Here is a 21,935-nt window from a genome sequence, read left to right as displayed (position 1 = left end):
AGATAAATTCCTCTGATTTTATTTCCAACTGCTAGCAATGCTAGCTTCGAGCTCTGAATGTAATATATAAATAAAAGGTTTCTCTTCAGTTCATACAGAACTTTTATTGACGAGATTTTATTTCCGACTGCGTTAACGTTGAAAAACAGTTACAACATATTTCACAATCCCGCTAACTTTTTGTAAAAAATTCAATACATGTTATTTTAAAGTTTATTTTTTACCTGTTTGAGTCTGCTCCTGACAAGCTTGTCCGAGATTAGTTTCTTTCGTCGATTTATTGAGATCATTCAACTGAACGATGCTAGTCGAAATAGCTTGAATAGTGGATACTTGAGCCTCGACTCGATTCGAAGCGTCCAGCATGGCTGCCAGCTTCCTGGACAGCTCCTGATTTCCTAATAATATGTTCTTCTCCTTCAGGATCTCTAACTGATTGAGCAAACGGCGGAATTCCTCCTAGAAAGAAGTTGCTGTCTCTTGCCATTCTTATCTTACATCTATAATCTAAAATTCTAGTGTAAAAATTTTTTTAATTTCAGATAACAAATTTTAACAAGATGTCATAATTTTGAAGTTCCAAAATTTCTAAAATTTAAGAAGTCCAATATTTTGAAATTAAAAAGTTTCAAGAGCCAGAATAAGATTACAAGTTACAAAACCTTAAAGTTTCAAGCTTTAAAGAATTAGGATTTTAAAACTTTAAAAGTTTGAAACTTTCGCGCTTTATAATTCGAAAATTAGGTTAGCATTAGAACAATACAATCGCAATTTGCTGCAAGTCTAGATTTAGATCAGATTATATTTAGGAAAGGGGAAGTGTACAGTTTCGGATACGCTCCACGGAGACCAGAGAATCCAACTGGTTTACCGGGGTGCTTACCGTGACAGAGTCGCTTTCTTCGGCGAAATTACCCTGCTGAAGCGATATCGAGTTGGTCTGGTTACTAGTACCCTGCGGACGACTGCTTTTCCCCAAGAACTTGCCGGTCGCGCCACAAAGTTTACCAATCGTCTCCTCCTTCCCTCCATCGCGGAATACCACGTAAGCCTTCGTTAAATGCGACGTATGTAACAACCAAACTTACACGGCACCGGGATTTCTATTCAAGCTAGTAAGAGGACTTTGCAGTAATTTTGCAGAGAGAGAGAGAGAGAGAGAGAGGGGGAGGGGAGGAGGGAGAGGGAAAGAGAGAAGCAAATAGAAAACGAAGCGGAAATTGCACGATTTAATCTCATTCGTGCTGATTGAATTGAATTTTAGCTTTATACGATACCTCAACTTCTATTTTGCTTTTCTCACTAAATTTCGAACAAGAAGAGAATTTATTTACAGATCAATTACATTAAAAAATGTGAGCCTGTTTACCTTTTCTTTAAATAAAATAAAGTTTACTCAAAAATATTTTGAGAATAAATTCTTTAGAGCTATCTTCAGCCTATATTCAATATTTCAAAGATGCAATGTTTTTACAAATTTATATTCACAAAATATATATTAATCTAACGCGTTTAAAACTGTTTTGCGGATTAATACATATTTAACTGTAATATTTGAATAATTTACTATATAGAATTTAAAATTATAAAAATTTTGGAGTAAAGTTCTCGACACAAACGATCAACTGAAGTAACAATGTGCGCCGTAAAACGTAATAATTGTCATACGGTAAAGCTGTAATAAATAATATTTCTTACTTTACTGCCGAATATCAGGCAAAGCAGCAATGTGACGGTAAGCTGGGTATGGCAGAAAAATATGATGTACAATAAATCCGGATTGGCCGGTGATTGCAGGAACAACCTGCAGCAGCGGAAAAGAAATTATTCAGAGCTGTTAGCTGCACGAAGCGTTACCATGACGTAAGAACGGGCCAGTAGTGTGTTAGTGTCCCAGATCTTATTATTTTTATTTGTTTCTCCAATTCAAAAATTCAAATTGCATTCGTAGATCGGGAAACCACACATCTTTGATTGCATTAAGTTTTAACGACAGATGCGTTTGATGCAAATTCCTCTTTTCTTAATAAGAAAATTGGACGGAAAATTTAACAAAGGAAAAGCGCTCGAGTAACAGAGGTAAAATTGCGATTTTAAAATTTATCGTCACGCCATGTAATCTTGTGCATTAAAAATTGGAGTAAATTGTAATACTAAGAGTCAGTTAGAAAAAAATTGATTATAAATTCGTCAAGTCAGAACCTGTCATTAAATTGCAGTTAAGATGGGACACGTTGTAAAACCGTCGACACAGTATTTACATTTAAAATAAGGGTCGCTTTAAATTGACTTACATTATGCATTCCACCGTTAAACTCTTGAAATATAAAATTCCGGCATTTAATTACATTTAAATATAAAAAGCCGCTATCATTGCAACACTAAAGTGAATTCGCGAAAACTAAATTTCAAATATACGTTTGATAGAGTTCTTTCAATGTTTGGAAAAACGGTTTTCACCATCTCATGTTACGAATAATATTACAAGTGAGACGGAGCTTTGCAAATACTTCTCGTATAAGTTGTAATCGGTCATTCGGAATAATGAATAGAGAGAAAAAGATATCATAACGCAAACTTACATTGAAACGTTGAGGAAGACTGATAGTAGAAATTCGTTGTAAATCGCCATTGAAATGAATCGACTCTCATTAAACTCCGACGGAGTCTTTCTTACTACGATGCACAACCGGATGCCCCACACGAGGAACATCACCTCGACTGAAATCACGTGAAATTCCAAGTCACATTAGTCTCAATGGCAAACTAAATGTTTTACTCAAAGACCCGCAGAATCATAGTTAGCGTTACTTGCATATATATGTGTGACCGAAATATTTTTCCATTTCCGTTCTCCGTTCACATACGTGTGCGAAAGAGTCGAAGCAAACGCATGCGAGTTCTTAGTTACGACCCTGTAAATCGTAGGATGAATTGAATAATTTGATAATCCGAGTGCTCCGATTGAAGAATTTCTGAGAATTGTCAGGTGCAAGATAATCGTAGATACTTTTGCATTATGCATTTCAGTTAAATTCTTGAATGAAATGTAAAATTGCGAGGGATTTAAGGAATTAAGAGCCTTCTTCAAACTAAATGAAACTATGTGAAAATACTGATCGGTGTGTTTGCGCAAGATTTACAGATTAATTCCATTTCTTTGGAGAAGTTATAGGAAAACTAATACCTCTTACTCTCCGACGACAGATGAATACGAGTTAACTATAATACAAGGTTTCCCTCGAAGCCACGGTACGTACTACACTATCCATCTTGATTTAAAATCGCGTTTGACCATCTGCAGTATTACTAAATCAATATGGCTCCACATGTGCACACGGTTTTCCACATTACATATTATACATGTGTATCGTATTATACTTTGTGTTGTCGCTAATACGCTTTAATCCTTCATAATGCCATATTAACTGCGCGTGCATGCATACAACGATACGATCGCTAAATACTAATTTAATGTAAATTAATTTGATACACCGCCAAGAGCAATTTTCCTGACGGGAGAGAAGCGCGTCATGATAGAGACTCGGTAAACATTTTACAAAGTAGACAGAGGCACATATAACTGACAACAGGGATGGGTAATGCGAACTAATGCTACCTGCCACGTATAATACAGGAACTTATGGATATGGCGAAGCCAGGGCTACGCTGAGAGACGGATGCCCACTTTCACGCCTCATTTACGCGGGTATGTCCCGGAGGTACTTCGCGCATTTTTGTCCCCGCTTCCCTCCCCCCCCCCTCCCACTCCTCCTTCCCCTTCTGTTCCTTCCCGCCGTTAAACAAGATTCCTCGGCGAGAATTCGGGACGAGAATCCCGACTTATTTATTTTGAGCGCCATCCATCCCAGCGTAATTCGCCTCGCAACTTTCTATATTAAATATTTCAGTAAATAAGCTTTCGAGAGCGCTGAAGGCGCTTGAGGTGAAAAGCGAGCTCGGAGTTTAATTCATCAGAAACTCTCTAACTTTCGATCGCATTCTTACGTGTACGCGAGGAATCGATCATTCCACAAAAGCAAAGTTAATCCAATGCCACCTACTCCCTATACCATATGTACATAACACACACACATATATATATATATATATATATATATATATATACACATATACACGATAGAACCCTGCAACGTGCTCATATTTCACTGGAGCTTACGATACAGCTTACGATTACAAAAGTCCGTGGTATCGAAGGCATTGAGCGTACAGCGAAGGATTAAGCGAGTCGATATCTCTTTTCTATGCACAGCACACAGCGATACCGTCCACGGTACTCACGAGTGGTAAAACTGTGGTCCCACCAGTCAGTTCGGCAGAGATACGCTTTGAGATCGTCGGCAGTTCGTGCGACGATCACGACGGGCGGTGCGACCAATGTCCTTATGCTTAGGAACACGCTGAACGTCAGGACGATGATACCGAGCCGTTTCAGCAGGCTCGCGTCTGTTATTTTTACGGCCTTTGCCGATTTCACCCGGAAGATCACGGATATTCTGCAAGCATAACATGAGCGGATCTCATCGGATCCATTTTTTACCTAGACTTCTAGTTTTGTTTCTTTTCTTTCTTTTTTTTTTTTTCGACTGACTGGCCGACTCGCAGTCAAACCAGAGAATTTATGGATTCAATGCTAACACCAGAAATCAACCAGTATTTTGTATAGGTCTAAATAGATTTATTAATATTCCATGGGCATCCGCGTAAAGTTTGAACGGCACAGTTATTTTTTTCATTGGTAACAAACGAGTTAGTTATAAATATTGTATGAATCCCAATAAATCTTTACACACACACACACACACACACAAAAATTACATGAAAGAACGTTATAAAAATTGTAGTAGACTACAAAAATTACAGTTCTCGGTTATTTTTTTTAAAATTTGCGCTTTGGCAGTCCAACTAAAGAAGTCCAACTAAAGAAGTCATGAAATAATTAAAATGTAATTAAAACTTGACGATTACAGCTTTATGAAGCGTAAGAGGAAAGTTTTGATACTCGTTATTACATCGTAAACAGGAAATGAGGAGGGAACGTGAAGATAAATAAATGATATAACAGATAAAAAGAATAAATATAATTATTATATAATTATCATTGTGATACAATAGAAGTTCAACTGGAGAACGATGCGTTCAACTGCTCTTGTTGACGGAACGAATAAAGAAAATGGTCACGAAACGAGCAAAATGTAATGTCATCAAGAAGTGAAGCACACTTACCGCCACGTTTTGAGCATGAGTGCCCCGTATGTGAGAGAAAAGCCAATTTCTCGTAACCATACGCGCACGGTGCACGTGATGATGTTTGGCCTGGGATACATAACTATAGTCTGCAACAAGCAATGGCATGTTTTGCAAAGTGATACAGCATAAGCAATTTTCAGCAATTATGATTTCAGCGTGTTATACATCTGTGTTATACATCTGTACCGGATACTCGTCCCATTTCTATTAATCGTGTAAATTTTAACAACATCATTCCGATAAATTACCTCGTTACAGCGTTGACGCTTCCCGGCGTATGTAATTACGTAATTAGAATATAATATTTAAAGCACTTTAGATACGCGCCTTTGAAACTGTGACGAGAACACTCATCGAATCGCCGTCTATGCGCGTATATTATTTATGTATTAGCTAGAGGATACATCGAATGGATATTTATAACGTTGAAATTCACCCCATTAACTAATATCTAAATAATTCATGTTTAACATAGCAAATACGAAAATGATATATTATGATACATCGAGTGCGTATTACGATAGAAAAGCAAAATATAACTGTATTTATTAAAATATTATCACACATTTAATGTATGCCTCGATACATCAATTTATAAATGTCTATTTTGCTTTTGTTTATCGAAACGCTAGTTTTTTATTTATGTTCCCCAAGGTGACGAAACAAATAAAAAAGGAATAAGGATGAAAAAAGTTTTTTTTTTATTTTGTTACTCTGACTAAAGTTATTTCGAGACATTTATAAGAATGTTTTACTGTGTTATCAATATTATATAAAAAAAAAAAAAACATTCATAGAAATAACATTCGAATAATATTGAAAAATCCGTTATGAAAAGTATACGGGAGAATACAGAGCGAAAAAAGAAAACAGAATTCTTGCTGAACGAGCACTTTGAAGCGATTTTTCTTTTGTGTAACACAACGCTCTGACATCGCATAAACTTCCAGACTCCAGTACGGATTCATAGACATGTTAGAAATCTCGAAAACTAATGATTATCGCAGAGAAAAATAGAATAGCAGAGAAAAATTGTTAAAATATAAAATAAATATATTGATAATAACGGAGCCTATGAGGACAGTTTACATAAATATATATATTTTGTTACGTATACCTGTGTCTATTGAAAATACGTTTATATAATAAAAACTCAACAAAGGTGTACGCGCATAACAAAAAAATGTAATAAATTCCTTTCTAGAATAGGTAAGCCGTAATTTTTTTCTTTCACGTTCGAAAATTAAGCCCAAATTCCCGGAAATATTATAAAATTACGAAACAGAATTCTATCTTCAATCAGACGCCGCGGACGGAAATGAGAACAATGAGAAATTACAGACAGCTCGCACGCACCGCAAAATTCGACGGTGGTTTCCATCCGACTTTCCAAGCTGTATCGCGCGATTTATACCGGCAGCTCTCACTCCTGGCGAGATATAATACCGAAGTTTAGTGAGAAACGGAAGACCTTCCATAAGCGGGCAAATGACGTCCCATTAAGAATAGTACTCCGAATTTAAGCGAAGCCATCCGGGAGTTCGTACCTCGTAAGAGCAAACATTATATACGTAGGCACGTTTCCATCTCGACGAGTGACGAGCTACCAACTTGGAGCATTCGAAATGTCTGCTGCGCACCTTGATACTAACCCCTTCACGGCCGTGCCATTACTCCAGCGGAAGAAAAATCACGTCGTCGCCATTCTAACGGAGAGAGTCACGTTGCACGACGCTTACACGTGGCGTCCGCGTCCATGGCTTGATACTCGCGGAAATCCGTCTCCGAGCATCTGTGCGCGCGTTTAAGTATGTTATATCACGTTTAGATATCACGCGGGAAAGAATATTATTATACTTTAGAGAGAGAGAGAGAGAGAGAGAGAGAGAGAGAGAGAGTCCGCACGTTTCCGCTTTCCGTCCTTTCCAGGCAGACTGTGCCAACTATAGGTTTAATTTTTGTTGATCCGAATACCACGCGGGACTACAGAACTCACTGGGAACATACTTGTTGTCACTTTAACTAAACTTTCGTAGTAAATTCTACAATTCCTGGAGATGTTGTGTATTGTATACAACTTTAGTGTAAGTGAGTGTCACATAACTACTTTCCAGTACAAACACCTCTCGTAAACAGCGAATGCCTGCGCCAGTTTCCGTTTAATTACTGCAGTTGAAAGTTTATCATTTAATAGTTTTACAGTGAAACGTATACATAAAACAGTTCTTGTCTCGATACATTAGAACTGATGAATTTACTGATTTATGCTCTATATATATATATATATATATATATATATATATATATATATACAATTATATATTAATAATATGAAATAAACAATACCGTTCTCTTATTTTAAAAGTGACAAAAGTCAAAAGATTAAGTTTTCCAGAAAAGGAGTAAAAAGGAGTGTTTTTCAACTTGACAATTACTGGTAAGAAAATTACAGATCAATCAGATAATGAATCTCTCTCTCTGCAAAAAGAATATTCCTAATATAATCAAATCATATCATTTTCATTTCATAACCCTTAAAAAATATTTTTTTTTATTGTAACAATTTTGTAACAGTTTTTATAAAGTTAAGTTATAGTTTACTTTCAATGTGATTGAGGATAATATTTGTCTAACTCATTCACATAACTCGAAAATTACATATTTTTCAATTACGTCACTTTTCAAAGTAAAGAAGCGATATTATTTATTTCGTATAATGATGTTAGAAGAAAATTCTCTAGAAACATTTCAATTATTTTCTGCTTCAAAATTCTTTTAAAAATATTAAAAAAAGAAATCTTTTTGTATAAGGAAAAGAAATCTGAAACGAACATAGCGGTGAATGTAAAAAATTCATTTAGTTCAGCGTTGCAAGAACGAATTTAGTCGTTTTTTTGCACTTTTGAAATAAAACGATTGCGTTCTTCAGCGCGGAATAACTACAGCTAAACCATCTCAATTTTTACGTAAGATATTCTAATGATGATGAACCGCATTTACACCGCGGTATGATGGGAATTATCAAGCTAAATTAAATGTCTTATGAATCGTTAATTAAGCATTTCGTGGATTGCTGCTCGCGTTGACTTAAACGGATATCCTAGGTCGTTCCGTCGAAAGGCGAGCGTAGATGGTGCATTTGCGGGAGATCCCTGGAGTTTACGTTTATACAAATGACTTCTCGTCGTCGGGATCCGTTTCGGATTCGATAAAGCAGGTTTGCGAAATGTGATAGAAATTCTGCTATCAACCCGATATATCACGTAAGAACGTGCGCGGAATACGTGTCACAGCAACCGTCACTACGGGTCAAAACTCAGAACAACCTAGAATACGATGTCTGGAATTATTTTATGCTGCTACGTGATCTATGGCGCTTGACAACGAGAAAGGGCGAGCTTCCGACACGCTGGCTGTAGGAGAGCATGCATCATCCGATAATAATCCGCGTATAATAAGCATAACGATGAATAATAACAAGCGTCATCCCTTCGCTTCTGGCAATGAGACTTGGGACGCGCCATTTCCAATCACTCTGACAACTCTCGAGTGAAATCTGATTAACGGCTTAATTGCAAAGATCCCCAATTTAACGCAGATAACGTTACTACTTTATAACTCTGGGATATTTCAAAAGTTATCGCGGATCGCGGGAGAAGTCGTAATTACAGTCTGGATAGAAAGCTGATGGATCAGCGAGATTTCTAGACCGCGAGAAATTCATAGACCGAGGGATATATGGATATACGTGTCTCCTCATCTGGACGATACATTCGGTACGTTTGCTTTAATTAGTAAAGCCATGAGGGCCATTAATAGTGAATACACGATGTTTGCGACCAATGCGCGCGGCGATATCGCGAATTATGCGTTATCATAATTGGCGCATGGGGTGCACGTGCATACATTATAGGGGCGCAGTCGCCGCGACAGATGCGGTAACAACCGGCAGGATGCTGCGGTGGCGAGAGAACGGCTTCTGTGAACCGCCGCCTCGGTACTCCCGGTAGTACGGGCGTGAGAAGGCTTTGTTATCGGACGACGACGCTACGACCCTCATGAATATGAAACACTCCGGGAAAATGCGGGGGCGAGACGGGGCGAGACGAGACGAGATGGGGTGAGGTGAGGCGAGGCGAGGCGAGGCGCGAGGCGTCGCGCGACGTAAGGCTTCTACTTACCGTGCAGTATATGAAGAAGGCCCCCAGAACAATCACGCGCAACAAAACCGGGCTGGCCGCTCGCACCACCTGCAACAAATCATTTCGCTCGTTCATTCACGCGCCGCTGGCCTGTGAACTGGCGCCGATGCGATGGGGCGGCGCAGGGAACCAAACGCGCGTAAATAAAATCAGAGTCGCGCGACGAGAGCAACGGGCGGAAGATCGCGTCTCTCCCGTCTGATGACGATGCGATCCGGTAGAAATCGTATGTGTCAAAAACTGACCTCGATCTACGCGACACTTTGGATAAATAGAGACTTTGGAAATGTCAAAAGTTTTCGTCTCTTGAATTCGTAAATTCCTTAAGGTTCTTCGGGATACTTCTGTATCCCGGGGCTCTGAAAATTTTTATTCCCCTTTTCCTTAAACGTTCTTCGATACTTATTTTAACTTATTGTTAGCTTGATATTCTGAAAATGAGATATCTCTAAAATTAAATGGACAATTTCGCTTTATTTAATATTTCTTTTTTATTTCCAACATCATTCTCGCGAAGATCGTTTTTATACGGACGAAACTAATCATCCTTATTTTCAAAGGCAGTACTACAGAGTACGTGGAATTTCTCAATAGTATTCCACGTTATCTGTTATTTAAGAGTATCTCCCTTCAAATGCTTTATTTATGTTGCCAACTGCTCCCACAGTATTGTGCTCTCCAAGTTTAAATTCAAAATATACATGTTTGTTGTGCACAGATGAATAGAATCTGGGTATCTAGGCATTCCCGCTGTTCACTTCGATTTATTCTATTCTACAAAATCTATTTGTTTATTGAGATTGCACTCAAAGGGCATAGTTTACACAATCTGCTTTATTAGAGCGCGTTTGTTTAAAAGCCAGAAAAAGGTGACTGAACAGAAAATTGTATTTACAACACTGAATAATAAAAAATATTTTTAAACAGACACATCCTAAATATCCCCTATGTACCTTCAAATAGAATATTCATATTTTATTCGGTTTTTTTTTCCAATGTAACGTAATATACCGTAAAAATTTGTCGAAAATACATCGTTTGAAAAAAAGTATACATTACGATTTGTCATAAATGAAGAAACTTTAGTAGAGCAAATAAATTACTGTGGATAAAATAGTTTTTTATTTTATTAATTTTTTTTAAGTATTTCTCATATCTGTTGGAGATGCCATTTTGCGAGTTTACTGCATGTCGGAAGCAAACATCATGATGATATAGTTCGGCAAACACGACCTTTGCGACTATCCTACAATCTGTCCACGAAAATTGCTAAAAAGTCAACTACATGCAATTTACATGATATTTTTTGCGGTAGTAAAAACTACCGTGGCGCTATCAGGTTAGAATATTTTAGCTTGCTAACGTGCTAGACGACGCAAAAAAGCAAGTTAGTTTACCGGCGTCTTAAAATATGTACACGACGCTTTTTTACAAGCCATTAGCAGAATGGCATGTCTGTGGCCGATAAAGAAAAGCGTCATGTAAACCATGCTCTCTATACTTATAAATTACTGTTTCGTAAAAATAATCTCGTTATGTGCGAGAGACTACAATATTTCTGTGATATCTGTAAATTTAAATCTTTCAATTGCTTACAACTCATAAATTATTCAACTCTTGCCGTCCACTAAGGAAGGTAGATCGATATTAATGAAGACGGAATACTTTGCATAATACAATGAAAGTGGTAACGATATAATATTTAATGACCAGTCTGCGATATATGTTAGACGGACGCCTGTAAGCGCGATACTCGCAGCGTATTATTACGATACAGTAGTGTATTATTACGATCGCCTACCGCATTCTTAAACCCGATAACGGATTATAAATCTGCCGCACCTAGTTTCATTCATTTGCGCTTTCATACGATATTCGAGAAACGTGCTGAGGTAAAGGAAAGGTCGTGGGCACATCACGATGAGAAACGCCGCAAAATCCGCCGCAGCGCTAACAGCGAGGGAGAATAATAGCGAATAAAGTGAGTTAAAGTTCGTCCCCTGCAACAAAGCTAATTTCCCGTTCGCGTGTCCCGACTGTTTCATTCGCGCTCCAGGACAGACTTATTTGTCGCTTCCGTTTCACCCGGTTTTGCACCCGTGTTCCATCTTGTGTGGATGACAAATAAAAAGAGGGAGGATGTGAGGGTGAAAGGAGAGAGAGTAGGGGAGGAAGGAGCTGGTAACCACGCTCTTAACCCTCCTAGGGAGTTGCATAGGCTATTAGCGCTATGAGCAGTAAAGTGCAGTTTCCTTTCTGGCAAAAGGCGATTTGCACGAATTACCGAAGCGATAAGTCCAGGAAGGACGTACCTGGAGTTCGCGAACTTCGGGAGACGAACGTACTCTGTAACAACCTCTCCAACAAAAAACGATCGTTCCAACTGCTTTAGAGAGTTACGCAACACCCGCGAACTCTTCGAAGCGTATCTTTCTATAGCGACTACATAAGTTAAAGGTCGACGAATCGTGAGCAAACTGCTTCTTTCCCCTTCCTTACTTAGCGACAATGATTATCTAGTTGTAATTAGAAATTGCAAATTCTTAGAATTTCCAATTGCGTTTGGAAGAGCATGAGCAAGCTTGCCAGCTGTGAAATTCCAAATACTATGGCTAATGCGAATGTTGAATACGATAGTGATTGAAATTCATACAATTTATGGTAACAAACTTGGGTGTTATTATTGCATGAACTTGAGTGTAAACTAGAACAGAATATCGCGGAAGCAACTTGCAACATGAATTAATATAACGGTGCTTCGGATCGTCCGTTGAAGAGGTGATTTGTACACGAGATTGATCGCGGAGAATGGCATTTCAATTAGCAAATCCTTCAAGGCTTTCAGATTCATGATTATTAAAACACACATGTCTTAAAATACACTGTTTTAAGTCTACGATCGCCAAAGCGGATTAAAGCGTTAATTTATTAAAGTAGTGTTCATCGATTCTTCGATCCTTACTTTCTTAACAGAGCAATCTCGAAATGGAAGAGAATAATATTTGTGTTTCACTTAAAAGAGCTTCGGATAGAGTTAGCGTGGATCCCTTATAATACACACAAGTTCCATTAGTCTGATTTTGAAATAATTCTCGTTATATCCGCAGACGAGGACAATTATTATGACCGTCGGGATATGCTATCTGAATATACACACATACACGCACAAACAAAACAAACACACACACACACACACACACAAGTACACACATATATACACCCCGTCTGGCACTTCATAAGACTGATTACGGTGCGATATTAAGCTTGTAAATCGTAACTCGAATATGGATGCTTGCTGGACGACATCAAACGACCGAATTTGCTCGAGCTAAGCTTGCGCGCTTCGCCGTTTATCTTCCAACTCAGATTTATTAATGGGGCCATTAAGGGAAGGAAGAAAGCGATTATTCTGTCCGCCTTTGTCTTGTCATCTAAATCTAATTAAAACATACTTGACTTTAATTACGTCATACGTAATAAAGGTATTAATCCTACTTTTCTTAATTAGCATGCGATGATAATTTGAAACATTTCGCAATTAATTTTAATAAAATTATTCATCTTTTTCTGTTTACAAAAATTTCTTCTAAAATATCTTTATTATTATCAGTATACAGGATGCATATACAGCAGAAAACATAAGGATCTCTCTCGTGTGAAAAAAATAATCTCGTAGAAGAACATGGAACAAAATTTTTCACGCATAAGGATTTATCTTCAAGAGGGAATAGTTTTGAAAATCGAAAAATTTATGACGCGTTTATACACCTTCTTTCGGTATATCAAACTGATTAAATTCAATTTCCGTGCTTTATTTTTGTTTAACTAATACGAGAATTATACATGGTAATGCACTCCTTGATCCACTTAATACCTTTCCCTTATCTGACATAGGATAGTTTTTTACGAGAGCTTACAAGACATCACGCGCAATTTTAATGCACGGGATTCTCAGAACATGTCGCATGTTTCAGGCTCGGGGATCTCATCCGAGAAAAATCAAGAGGCAGGGATATTCTGTAGGCGACGATGCCTCGGCGCTACCAATTTCGGGATTACGGTGACAGTGTACCATAGCAAATCTGGCCGTTTCTCTCTGCGCGAAATTCAACGGGGCGACTCGTCGCAAATTCCGCAAAATTATCGTCGAAAGCGCGCACAGCAGAATCTCCATCACTACCACCTCTTTCTTCTTTAGCTCCTTTTAGCTCACATCGCGCCGCTTTCAATTAAAACAGGTCCTCACTCAGAATCATTCTCATTGCTTTTTCGCATTTGCAATTTCACGATTATCTCGAGTAAGCGACTGATTTTATGCACGTGGGATGATTCATGTCTCGCCCACCATCTGATACGTACGTACGATTTAAAGATGCGGCGATACTCTCTGTGTTATAAATATCTAAATATTCCAGTACCGAGAAACTCCGAGAAACTTTGTTGAATATTCAGCAACATTAAAAATGCAAGGAACATGTCGCATCCTTACTTTAAAAGTGACATAATTCACAAAATTTAGTTTCGCATCCAGAAAAGGAGAAAAAAATTGTTTTTTTAATTTGATAGAAAATTATTCACTAAATATATCAACAAAAAAGAATATATGATCAAATGTCATTTTCATAATCCTCCCTCTTTTAGTTGCGATAATTTTTTTTGTAATCACCCTTTTTAATTATATTGATCTCGAACTTTTTTATAAAGTTAAATTAGTTCACTTTTGTTTGATTGACAGGATAATATTTATTCAACTCGTTTACGGTAATAATTTACATTTTTAGAAAGTTACATTTTTTAAATTGTGTTACTTTTGAAGTGAGAGAATACGATAGGTATAATATTTACCAAAAACAAAAGTCGGATTACGTAAAAGCTTAAAACTAATTAGCTTAATAGGAAATTGCATAATGAAAAAAATTTCCCACTTTATATTTCTCGAAACATTTCTTAAATATGCGTCGATTCTACTTATTTCGAAATTCTTCCATGGGGTTTCATTAGTTCCTTTTTCAAATGGAGAAATGAAATGCCCAGGTCATTACCGTCGCAAAAACACCAGGAAGCTCGCCACGTGCCATTATTGCGTTAATTAGTGTCGGATCCCAGAGTACCTCTTTGATATCCAGAACAAGCCGAACAGCAGCGCCACGTTTCGCCCTCGTTAAAGGCAAAGACTGAGGTGCTATTTCACGAGCCCAAGGGCTCAATGAATGCAGGTGTTGGGAGCTCAGAAAGACTAATTAACACCTCGCGGTCGAAAGGATTCCTCGCATTTTTAATAGGAAGACGAGCTCTAATTTTATTTGAAGAGTCAGCGACGAAGAAGAAAGAGAACCGATAGCCGATATTCAGAATAAGCTCTTTATCGAAAAACGGATTTATCTGAATATAGAGTTGAGCGAGAATTGGATGTTTATTTACCAGTTCGATTTATTCGTACGAAACTTTATCTGTATCCGTCGTCGTTTGCATAATTTGAAAGGATGTCAATAATTATTCAGATAAATACTAAAATTGAATATACAACTGAGACAATTTCATAAATTTATTACACATAAAAGTAGTAATTTCATAAATCACAAATAATATAATTCAAATAATGTTATAAATAAAAAGAGCAGTCGTTCAAGTGAGTGTTTAAACAAATAATAGTCGACACCAGATTATTAGAATAATTTCGAACTGTGATGCAAGCACAATCACGTAACATAGACGTCGTGACATAATTATTGGATCACGGAACACTCATTCATTAGATATCGTTTAAAGAGACCCTCGTACACATAATCTCCTTTACACCTGTGATGTGTGTGTGTGTGTGTGTGTGTGTGTGTGATAAGAGGTTTTCGAATAATCACGCTCCATATCGGAGACTGTGATCTGAGAAGAGTAGGATTAAAGTGTTGACCCCGATTTATCCGATCGACTGTTAAGATAAGACATAATGTGACAATGGCACTTTTCTTCTACCGCCGAGCTTTTGTCACAACGTTCAGATATTATCCTTGTTCAAACGAGTCTGTCGGTTTGCACATGTCGGAAGTCTGAGAATGGAACTCGTGCAGAGAAAAAGATAGGATATCACGCTGCTGCTAAAGCGTAAAAATTTATATATAATTCTGAAATGTAAAAGACAGCGTGTTATTCGAAAATGAGATTATTACTCGCGCATGTATGAGTATTCAGAAGGGGGGAGCGAATATTTCAGTTTTAATTATAAAAATTTCAAATTTATCTTGGACTCTAAGTAAGTAAGTAACCTTTTTGTTGTAAAAAAAATATTGTTGTTAAATAAAATATTTTCTTCTTCCTGATCATGTAAGTAATTTCTGGAACTTACGTTAGAGCTAACTTTGACAGTAGTTGAAAAGTATAAAAACAATTTTTGCAAAAAACAACATATATGATGAAATATATTATTTATAAATACTTCATTTACACAATTATATATTTTTTAATAACTGCATTTTGTCTATACTTTCATCAGAAAAAGAATAAAAGTAATGATTCACAAAAAGTTATGTGATAAAAGTTATGATTTACGAAATTAATTTTTCATATTTAAAATTAGGAACAAGAAAAGGACATTCAAAATTCTAAAATATCCAAAAAGCAATTTATTTGCGCAAAAAATTGCTATTTATGTGATAATCAGAATATTAACCAGTAACTCTCCTTCCCTTAAAAAAAATCTTGGATACGCCCATGCTTGCGCGTCAAGTAGTTCGGAATAAATCGAGTTTGAAATGCATAATTTATAATGTATAACCTAATTCGCAGGATTTTATGAATTTAACTCATTTTTGCAAAATAAATCAAAACGTCGTTTTAAACACCGTCTAACTGCAGCCTTGCGCCTGCATAAATAATGGATTTTGGACGGAATGTCATCTACATAGATATTTCACTACGAACATTACTTGGGCTCTTGTTGGGCTTTTGTCTGTGCGGACTAGAGATTTATATGCTTGTAGAACGCCTTCTCTCTATTAACTATCGCAATTTTAGAAATTTATTGACTTGCTTGTGCGAACGCTTTAAAAGATAATAAGGTAACTGTTCCAATAACTGTGTATAATCATTGAAAAATCAATATATATATTTGTAATTATAAAATATTTATCAATAAGTAAGAAAATGTGACAAACTAAAAGAAAATGTTATATACCTTGTACAGACTAATTGTAAATAATAAAAATAAATAATTTTAATTGCAAAATATTGTGAAAAAATTGTTCATTTCAAGTTTCGCAGGGACACTCATATTTTCGTTTTATTTTTTCATTTATCATTTTGAGCAAGATCATCTTGAGTAAAAGTTGAGCAAAACCATCTGGAATAACTACATTTTCAAATTTTTTAAAATATGGTAATGCATTTATTTAAACATGTAGTATGTTCTTCATTATAAAAAATTGAAAATAAAAAAAAATTTTAGTTAAATTAAAAAAATTTATTTTATTAGAACTTCAAGTTACTAATACCGAGTTATAGTTTAATATGTAATATAATGAAATTTCACTTAAGTATTCTTTCTTAAATTTATATAATATTTTTCAATTATTGAAAAATCTAATTTTTATATGATATTAATTTCTTCTGTAACTAATAACATCGTGGAATAACACGTTTTGAGAATGAATTAGTTCTCGCGAAATATAAAGATTAACTTGCAAAATCTTTTTCCTGTGAATAAACAGGAATATCCTTTTGTAAATATTGGTAATATCGTAAAATACTGAAAAGGAAATATATAACTTGAAATTTTTATTGCGTCAGCTCAGTTTGCTTAATTATAAGCAGTATTTGTTGTAAACTGCTAGAAAAACCTGTTTCTGATAGAAAAGATGAAAAGCACGCTAATATTATTTCGCTGATTTTTCCTTCGAATATATTTACTAAACTATATAGAGCGTGGCTAAAAAGGAGCGAGCGCCGCGTTATACGACACGTTTTATTCATCAAAAATCAAAACGAAGCGGAACATCTCCACTATTTTCCGGCAAAACGATGTCATCGATAGGATTGGAAAGAAACCTAAAGAGCCATGGCTCCTACCTTCACATGCCCGTATTTCCATGTGAAAAGAGCGACGGCTGGCAGGCAAGCGATGATGCAGCACTCCAGGATAAGTATCGCCGTTCGCATCAGCCAGTTCAGGGATACAACGCAGGGCGAGCCATCCTCGCAGGACTCGCACCCTTCGGCACATGGCAGGCATTCGAATACTCCGCCCTCGGCATATTGGCTCTTTTCACCCTATTGACAAACACGGAATTATTTTTCTTCAGAAACGGATTCTCTCTGCAAAGTAAAGCAAAACCTGAAATTAATCATTAAAAAATTTGTTTGTTTTTCGATAACAAATATTGGAGTCACATCAATTTTCTGTTTTTGATTCAAATTTCGTGTTACAAATGGATTTTGTATTTGATTTCAAAATTAAGGCTTTAATGAATATACAGTGAGTGCAAAAAATATTCGTACAGGGGAGAACTCTTTTAAAAAATATTATTTTTTAAAAGTAAATATTAATTACCAATTTATTAACAAAAAATAGAATAGATCGTACACGGAAAATAGATTGATTAAAACAACTAAAAACTTCATTGAATCAATGAATCTTCAGCTGTAACATATACGAATACTATTTTTTTATGTTAAATTAACACAATTGTATAGCTGAATAAAGTTAACGATTATAGATAATTACATTTGTTGTAACAGGAAATTGTTAATACAGAAAAGATAACTTTCTACGAAAATTATTCCAATATATAGATTAAAATTTTTACAAAACATGCTAGCTGAAATAATATATACTTTTGCAACTGTAATGAAGAAAACTCGTTATATTAGCAATTTTCATTGTAGCCAAAAATTAGCTGAATTAGCATACTGATAATTCAGTACTCCAACACTCGCGCTGCTTACAGACATAATTCCTTTGTTAAATCATCCAATTTTTAGTAGTTATAAATGTTGAACTTGCGCAGCAAGTTATAGTAGTAGCTTTGCTGATTCATACAATCTATTTTTTCAGAGTATATTTTTCAAAATTATTTTATCTGAAAAGATGTATAATAAAATAATATTATCTTAATAATAAGCAAAAATTATTCAAATACACAACAAGTATTTGTACAGTCGGGAAATTTATTTCTGAGATTATGAAAACAATTATTTTCGCGAAGCTCTTTTATTTATATTAGGACAGAGCGTTATTCATTAATAAATTCCGGGTCAGGACAATTTTACATAATTTTATCACCACGTCACATAAGTTACCGGTAAGTAAGTATTTTTGTTTGCGTTTGTTATGTTTGTTATTAGGTGTTGGAATTAATTCGTAGCGTTTTACAAGTGATGGGAAGTACTTTCATTAATGTATTTTTTAATGCTCATGTGAAATAAATAACATTCTTTCATTAAAAAACGCTACGAATTAATTCCAACACCTAATAAATATATATAATATATATTTTTCATACTAATTAAAACAATTATAAAAATTATTATAAAAAAGAAAGCATACCATGCTAATATTGCATCACATATCATAATTATGTATCTACATATGTATGATGTAAAAAATTATTTTATAATTATACGTTTCTTTTATATCAAAGAGCCTGAACGGAAAGTTCACTGGTTCACCGATGACCCACGCGGTGTACGTGGAATATGTTGATAAATTGCTAATTAATATTAATGTTTTAAAATAAGATTTTTCTTATAAAAACCTACTCTGCATGAATATTTTCGTTATAGTTCTGTATTTGAATATAGTTCTATTCTAAATCAATTCTATAATTAGCAAATATATATAATTCCATTCGAATATAATTCTATTCTAAATCAATAACATCTTATCGTCATATATGTGATCATACTTCTCTCTTCGCAAGTTCCTTTCTCTTTAGTATTTCGTAATATTTACCCTAAATGTCTGAGCATTAATGAGACTCGACATATATTGTGAAAATGTAATTCTTGAAAAATAAAGTAGTGAAAAATTTTTTCCAAAATCATGTACGAAATAATTTATTTTTACAATCAGGACGACATTAAAAAATATAGTACAGGTACTGTTTAAATTTAGAAAAAAATCATGTTTAAAAGATTGATTTTTAGGACAAAGAATTAAAAGATCATACATAAAAAGATATTTTATCGTGCGAAATATACTAGTGGATAACTTTCTCTCTCTCTCTCTCTCTCTTTGTCTTTCTCTCTCAAAGACTAATAAGAAAGGAATAAAATAAATTTCAAGTCTCTTTTTCCCAGTTTTCTTTCGCAATAGGAAGGACAGAAAATCCTTTTGTAAAAAAGCGAAGAATAATTATTTCCGAGCTCCTACTTTCTGGCGTTCTTTCAAATCGACAATGCACACATCAGCGCTACCCACGACGGTCACCAAAAAAAAAAGATGACACATCGTTAATATTCCAGGTTCCTGGTTATTAAGGATGTTTGGCGGAGGAGATGTCACCCATTGTAACCGTTTGCGGTTACAAACGGTCGCGCCAACTACTGAAGGGTGCGACTGGAAAATAGTTTTACCGCGTCGCGCGCGCGATGGAAATGCCCATCAAATCACAAAAGATACGTAACACGCGGTGACAATAGATGCCATCGCGCCTCGCTGTCAATACCCATTTCGCTTGCGAAGCACAGAAGTGACGGCTGGTCCGACGGACGTGAAAACTGCACTGGAAAAAAACGCCGTTTCTCCGCCATGCGCCGTAATAGAATACGCGGTAACGTGCGTTATGTCGTAACGCCGCGCCGTTGCCGCCAGCGACGATCTAATTGCGCTGTCGCGACGATCCTCCACTCTGCGATCCTGTTTTTGAAGCCAGAGAACCGAACGGGAAAATGGAACGCGATATCCTGATATCAGCTGGATATTCCATTCAAACTGCACTTTACGTACGCGGTAACGGCGGGCTAAATTTATCGAAAGTTTATGGAAATGAATTTCAAATTGCATATCGTTATCAAATGTCATATATAATTGCCATACAAAACCAAAAAGTTATTTAGCGTATCGACAAAATCATGATTTATTTTTCAATCGGAAATCAATTGTTCTCGTAAATTTTCACAAATTTATAGGTAATTTCCATTTTTCTATACTGGGTTACATTTTAATAAGAGATTCAGATTCTATCAATTTTACTTTTAAACACTTGGGAACAATTGAATATTTTTCTCCGATTTTTTAACAAATAATTGGTCCAACCGTAATTGAATACTGGTACACTAGAAAAAAAAAAATTTTGGAGCCTTTAGCAAAACTGTTTAGTTGAGGCATTTTTAAGAGCAACCATATTTTATTTATATCACGAAAACTGTAGTTGCTTTTGCAAAATAATTTCTCTGCTTTATAAATAACAAAAATATTTATATATAACTAAATTTAATTTACATAAAGTTACAGTTTTATTCAGTACATTTTAGCAAAAAATTTTTGTTCAATATATTTCAACCAAATTTTTGTTGTTACAACCAAATTTTTGTTTATGGAACAAAACATTTTTCCTAGTGTATATATATATATATATAGACAAAAAGTTATTTAATTCATCAACGAAATCATAATCTGTTTTTTAAATTAAAAATCAATTTTTGTAAACTTTCACAAATTTATAAATACAATGTATCTATTTCCGTTTTTTTTAAATTTTCCTATCAATTGAAAGTATATATATATATATATATATATATATATATATATATATACATATACGTATTTTACTTTATACTTTCGCAAAAGAGTTATTATTACAATGAAAATGGAAATTAAAAGACTAATGTTTATCAAAACTTGATAAAAACAAAATATCCTTCACATTTTGTTAACGTTACTTTGCCACTCCTATAAAAAAATAATTTCTGTTTCTAAGGAAAAGAAGATATTACAATACGACATTATATAAACGTTCTACGGAGCGTAAAATGGAGAGCGAAGCTGTTTTTACACATTAGTCCGGCTTTAAACTACTCACCATCATCAATCTCTCGTACTCTTCCTCAATGACCGTGCCATTGTAGTACCTCTTGTCCGATTTCGTGTCCGGGTAGTAGAAGCCTCGTTTGCAAACGCATCGATAACTACCGCGGCGGAAGCCAAGCCCGGGAATAGCGATGCACTGCGAATAGAAGACAAAACAATTAATTATATCTAATCAGGATGACGTGTTCAAGCCTTTCGTTACTATGGATAGTTATAATCCATCGGAATTGTTTCACGATCGCTGATCGTGATTTAACTCCCGGCTGAACGACTGAGTGTTCCACTTGATTATCAAATTTATTAAGCTTTTCGTTATAACATGTCGCATAAATGAAAGTTTATGCTACATAGTCGATCTATGTACGCTATATATGCGCATGTACTAACTTAAAATAATGTCCCGTATCACGCTCGTAGCACGTTTTGATTAAACATTGCTTTAA

General features: G+C 35.5%; 1 protein-coding gene across 8 annotated transcripts in view; it reads right to left on the bottom strand.

Annotated features, from left to right (window-relative positions):
* LOC105153594 (uncharacterized) overlaps positions 1-21,935 on the bottom strand; it is a 97,622-nt gene that overhangs the window by 2,477 nt on the left and 73,210 nt on the right. For 5 of the 8 annotated variants that reach the window (XM_087406104.1, XM_087406105.1, XM_011068522.2 and 2 more), the window contains 9 exons: positions 21,485-21,628; positions 17,532-17,732; positions 9,453-9,521; positions 5,248-5,357; positions 4,303-4,517; positions 2,583-2,721; positions 1,699-1,804; positions 884-1,051; positions 225-459 (listed from right to left, as the gene is read on the bottom strand). In XM_087406104.1, coding sequence (XP_087262230.1) covers positions 225-459; positions 884-1,051; positions 1,699-1,804; positions 2,583-2,721; positions 4,303-4,517; positions 5,248-5,357; positions 9,453-9,521; positions 17,532-17,732; positions 21,485-21,628 — 1,387 coding nt within the window. Of the gene's footprint in view, positions 1-224; positions 460-883; positions 1,113-1,698; positions 1,805-2,582; positions 2,722-4,302; positions 4,518-5,247; positions 5,358-9,452; positions 9,522-17,531; positions 17,733-21,484; positions 21,629-21,935 lie in introns of those variants that run through there. The other 3 variants (XM_087406106.1, XM_087406108.1, XM_087406107.1) reach the window with 3 other exon arrangements.

This window comes from Acromyrmex echinatior, chromosome 5 (genome assembly GCF_024713525.1).
Source record: "Acromyrmex echinatior isolate Ae372 chromosome 5, ASM2471352v2, whole genome shotgun sequence".
Classification (NCBI taxonomy): domain Eukaryota; kingdom Metazoa; phylum Arthropoda; class Insecta; order Hymenoptera; family Formicidae; genus Acromyrmex; species Acromyrmex echinatior.
This window is presented reverse-complemented; position numbering and strand designations above follow the sequence as displayed.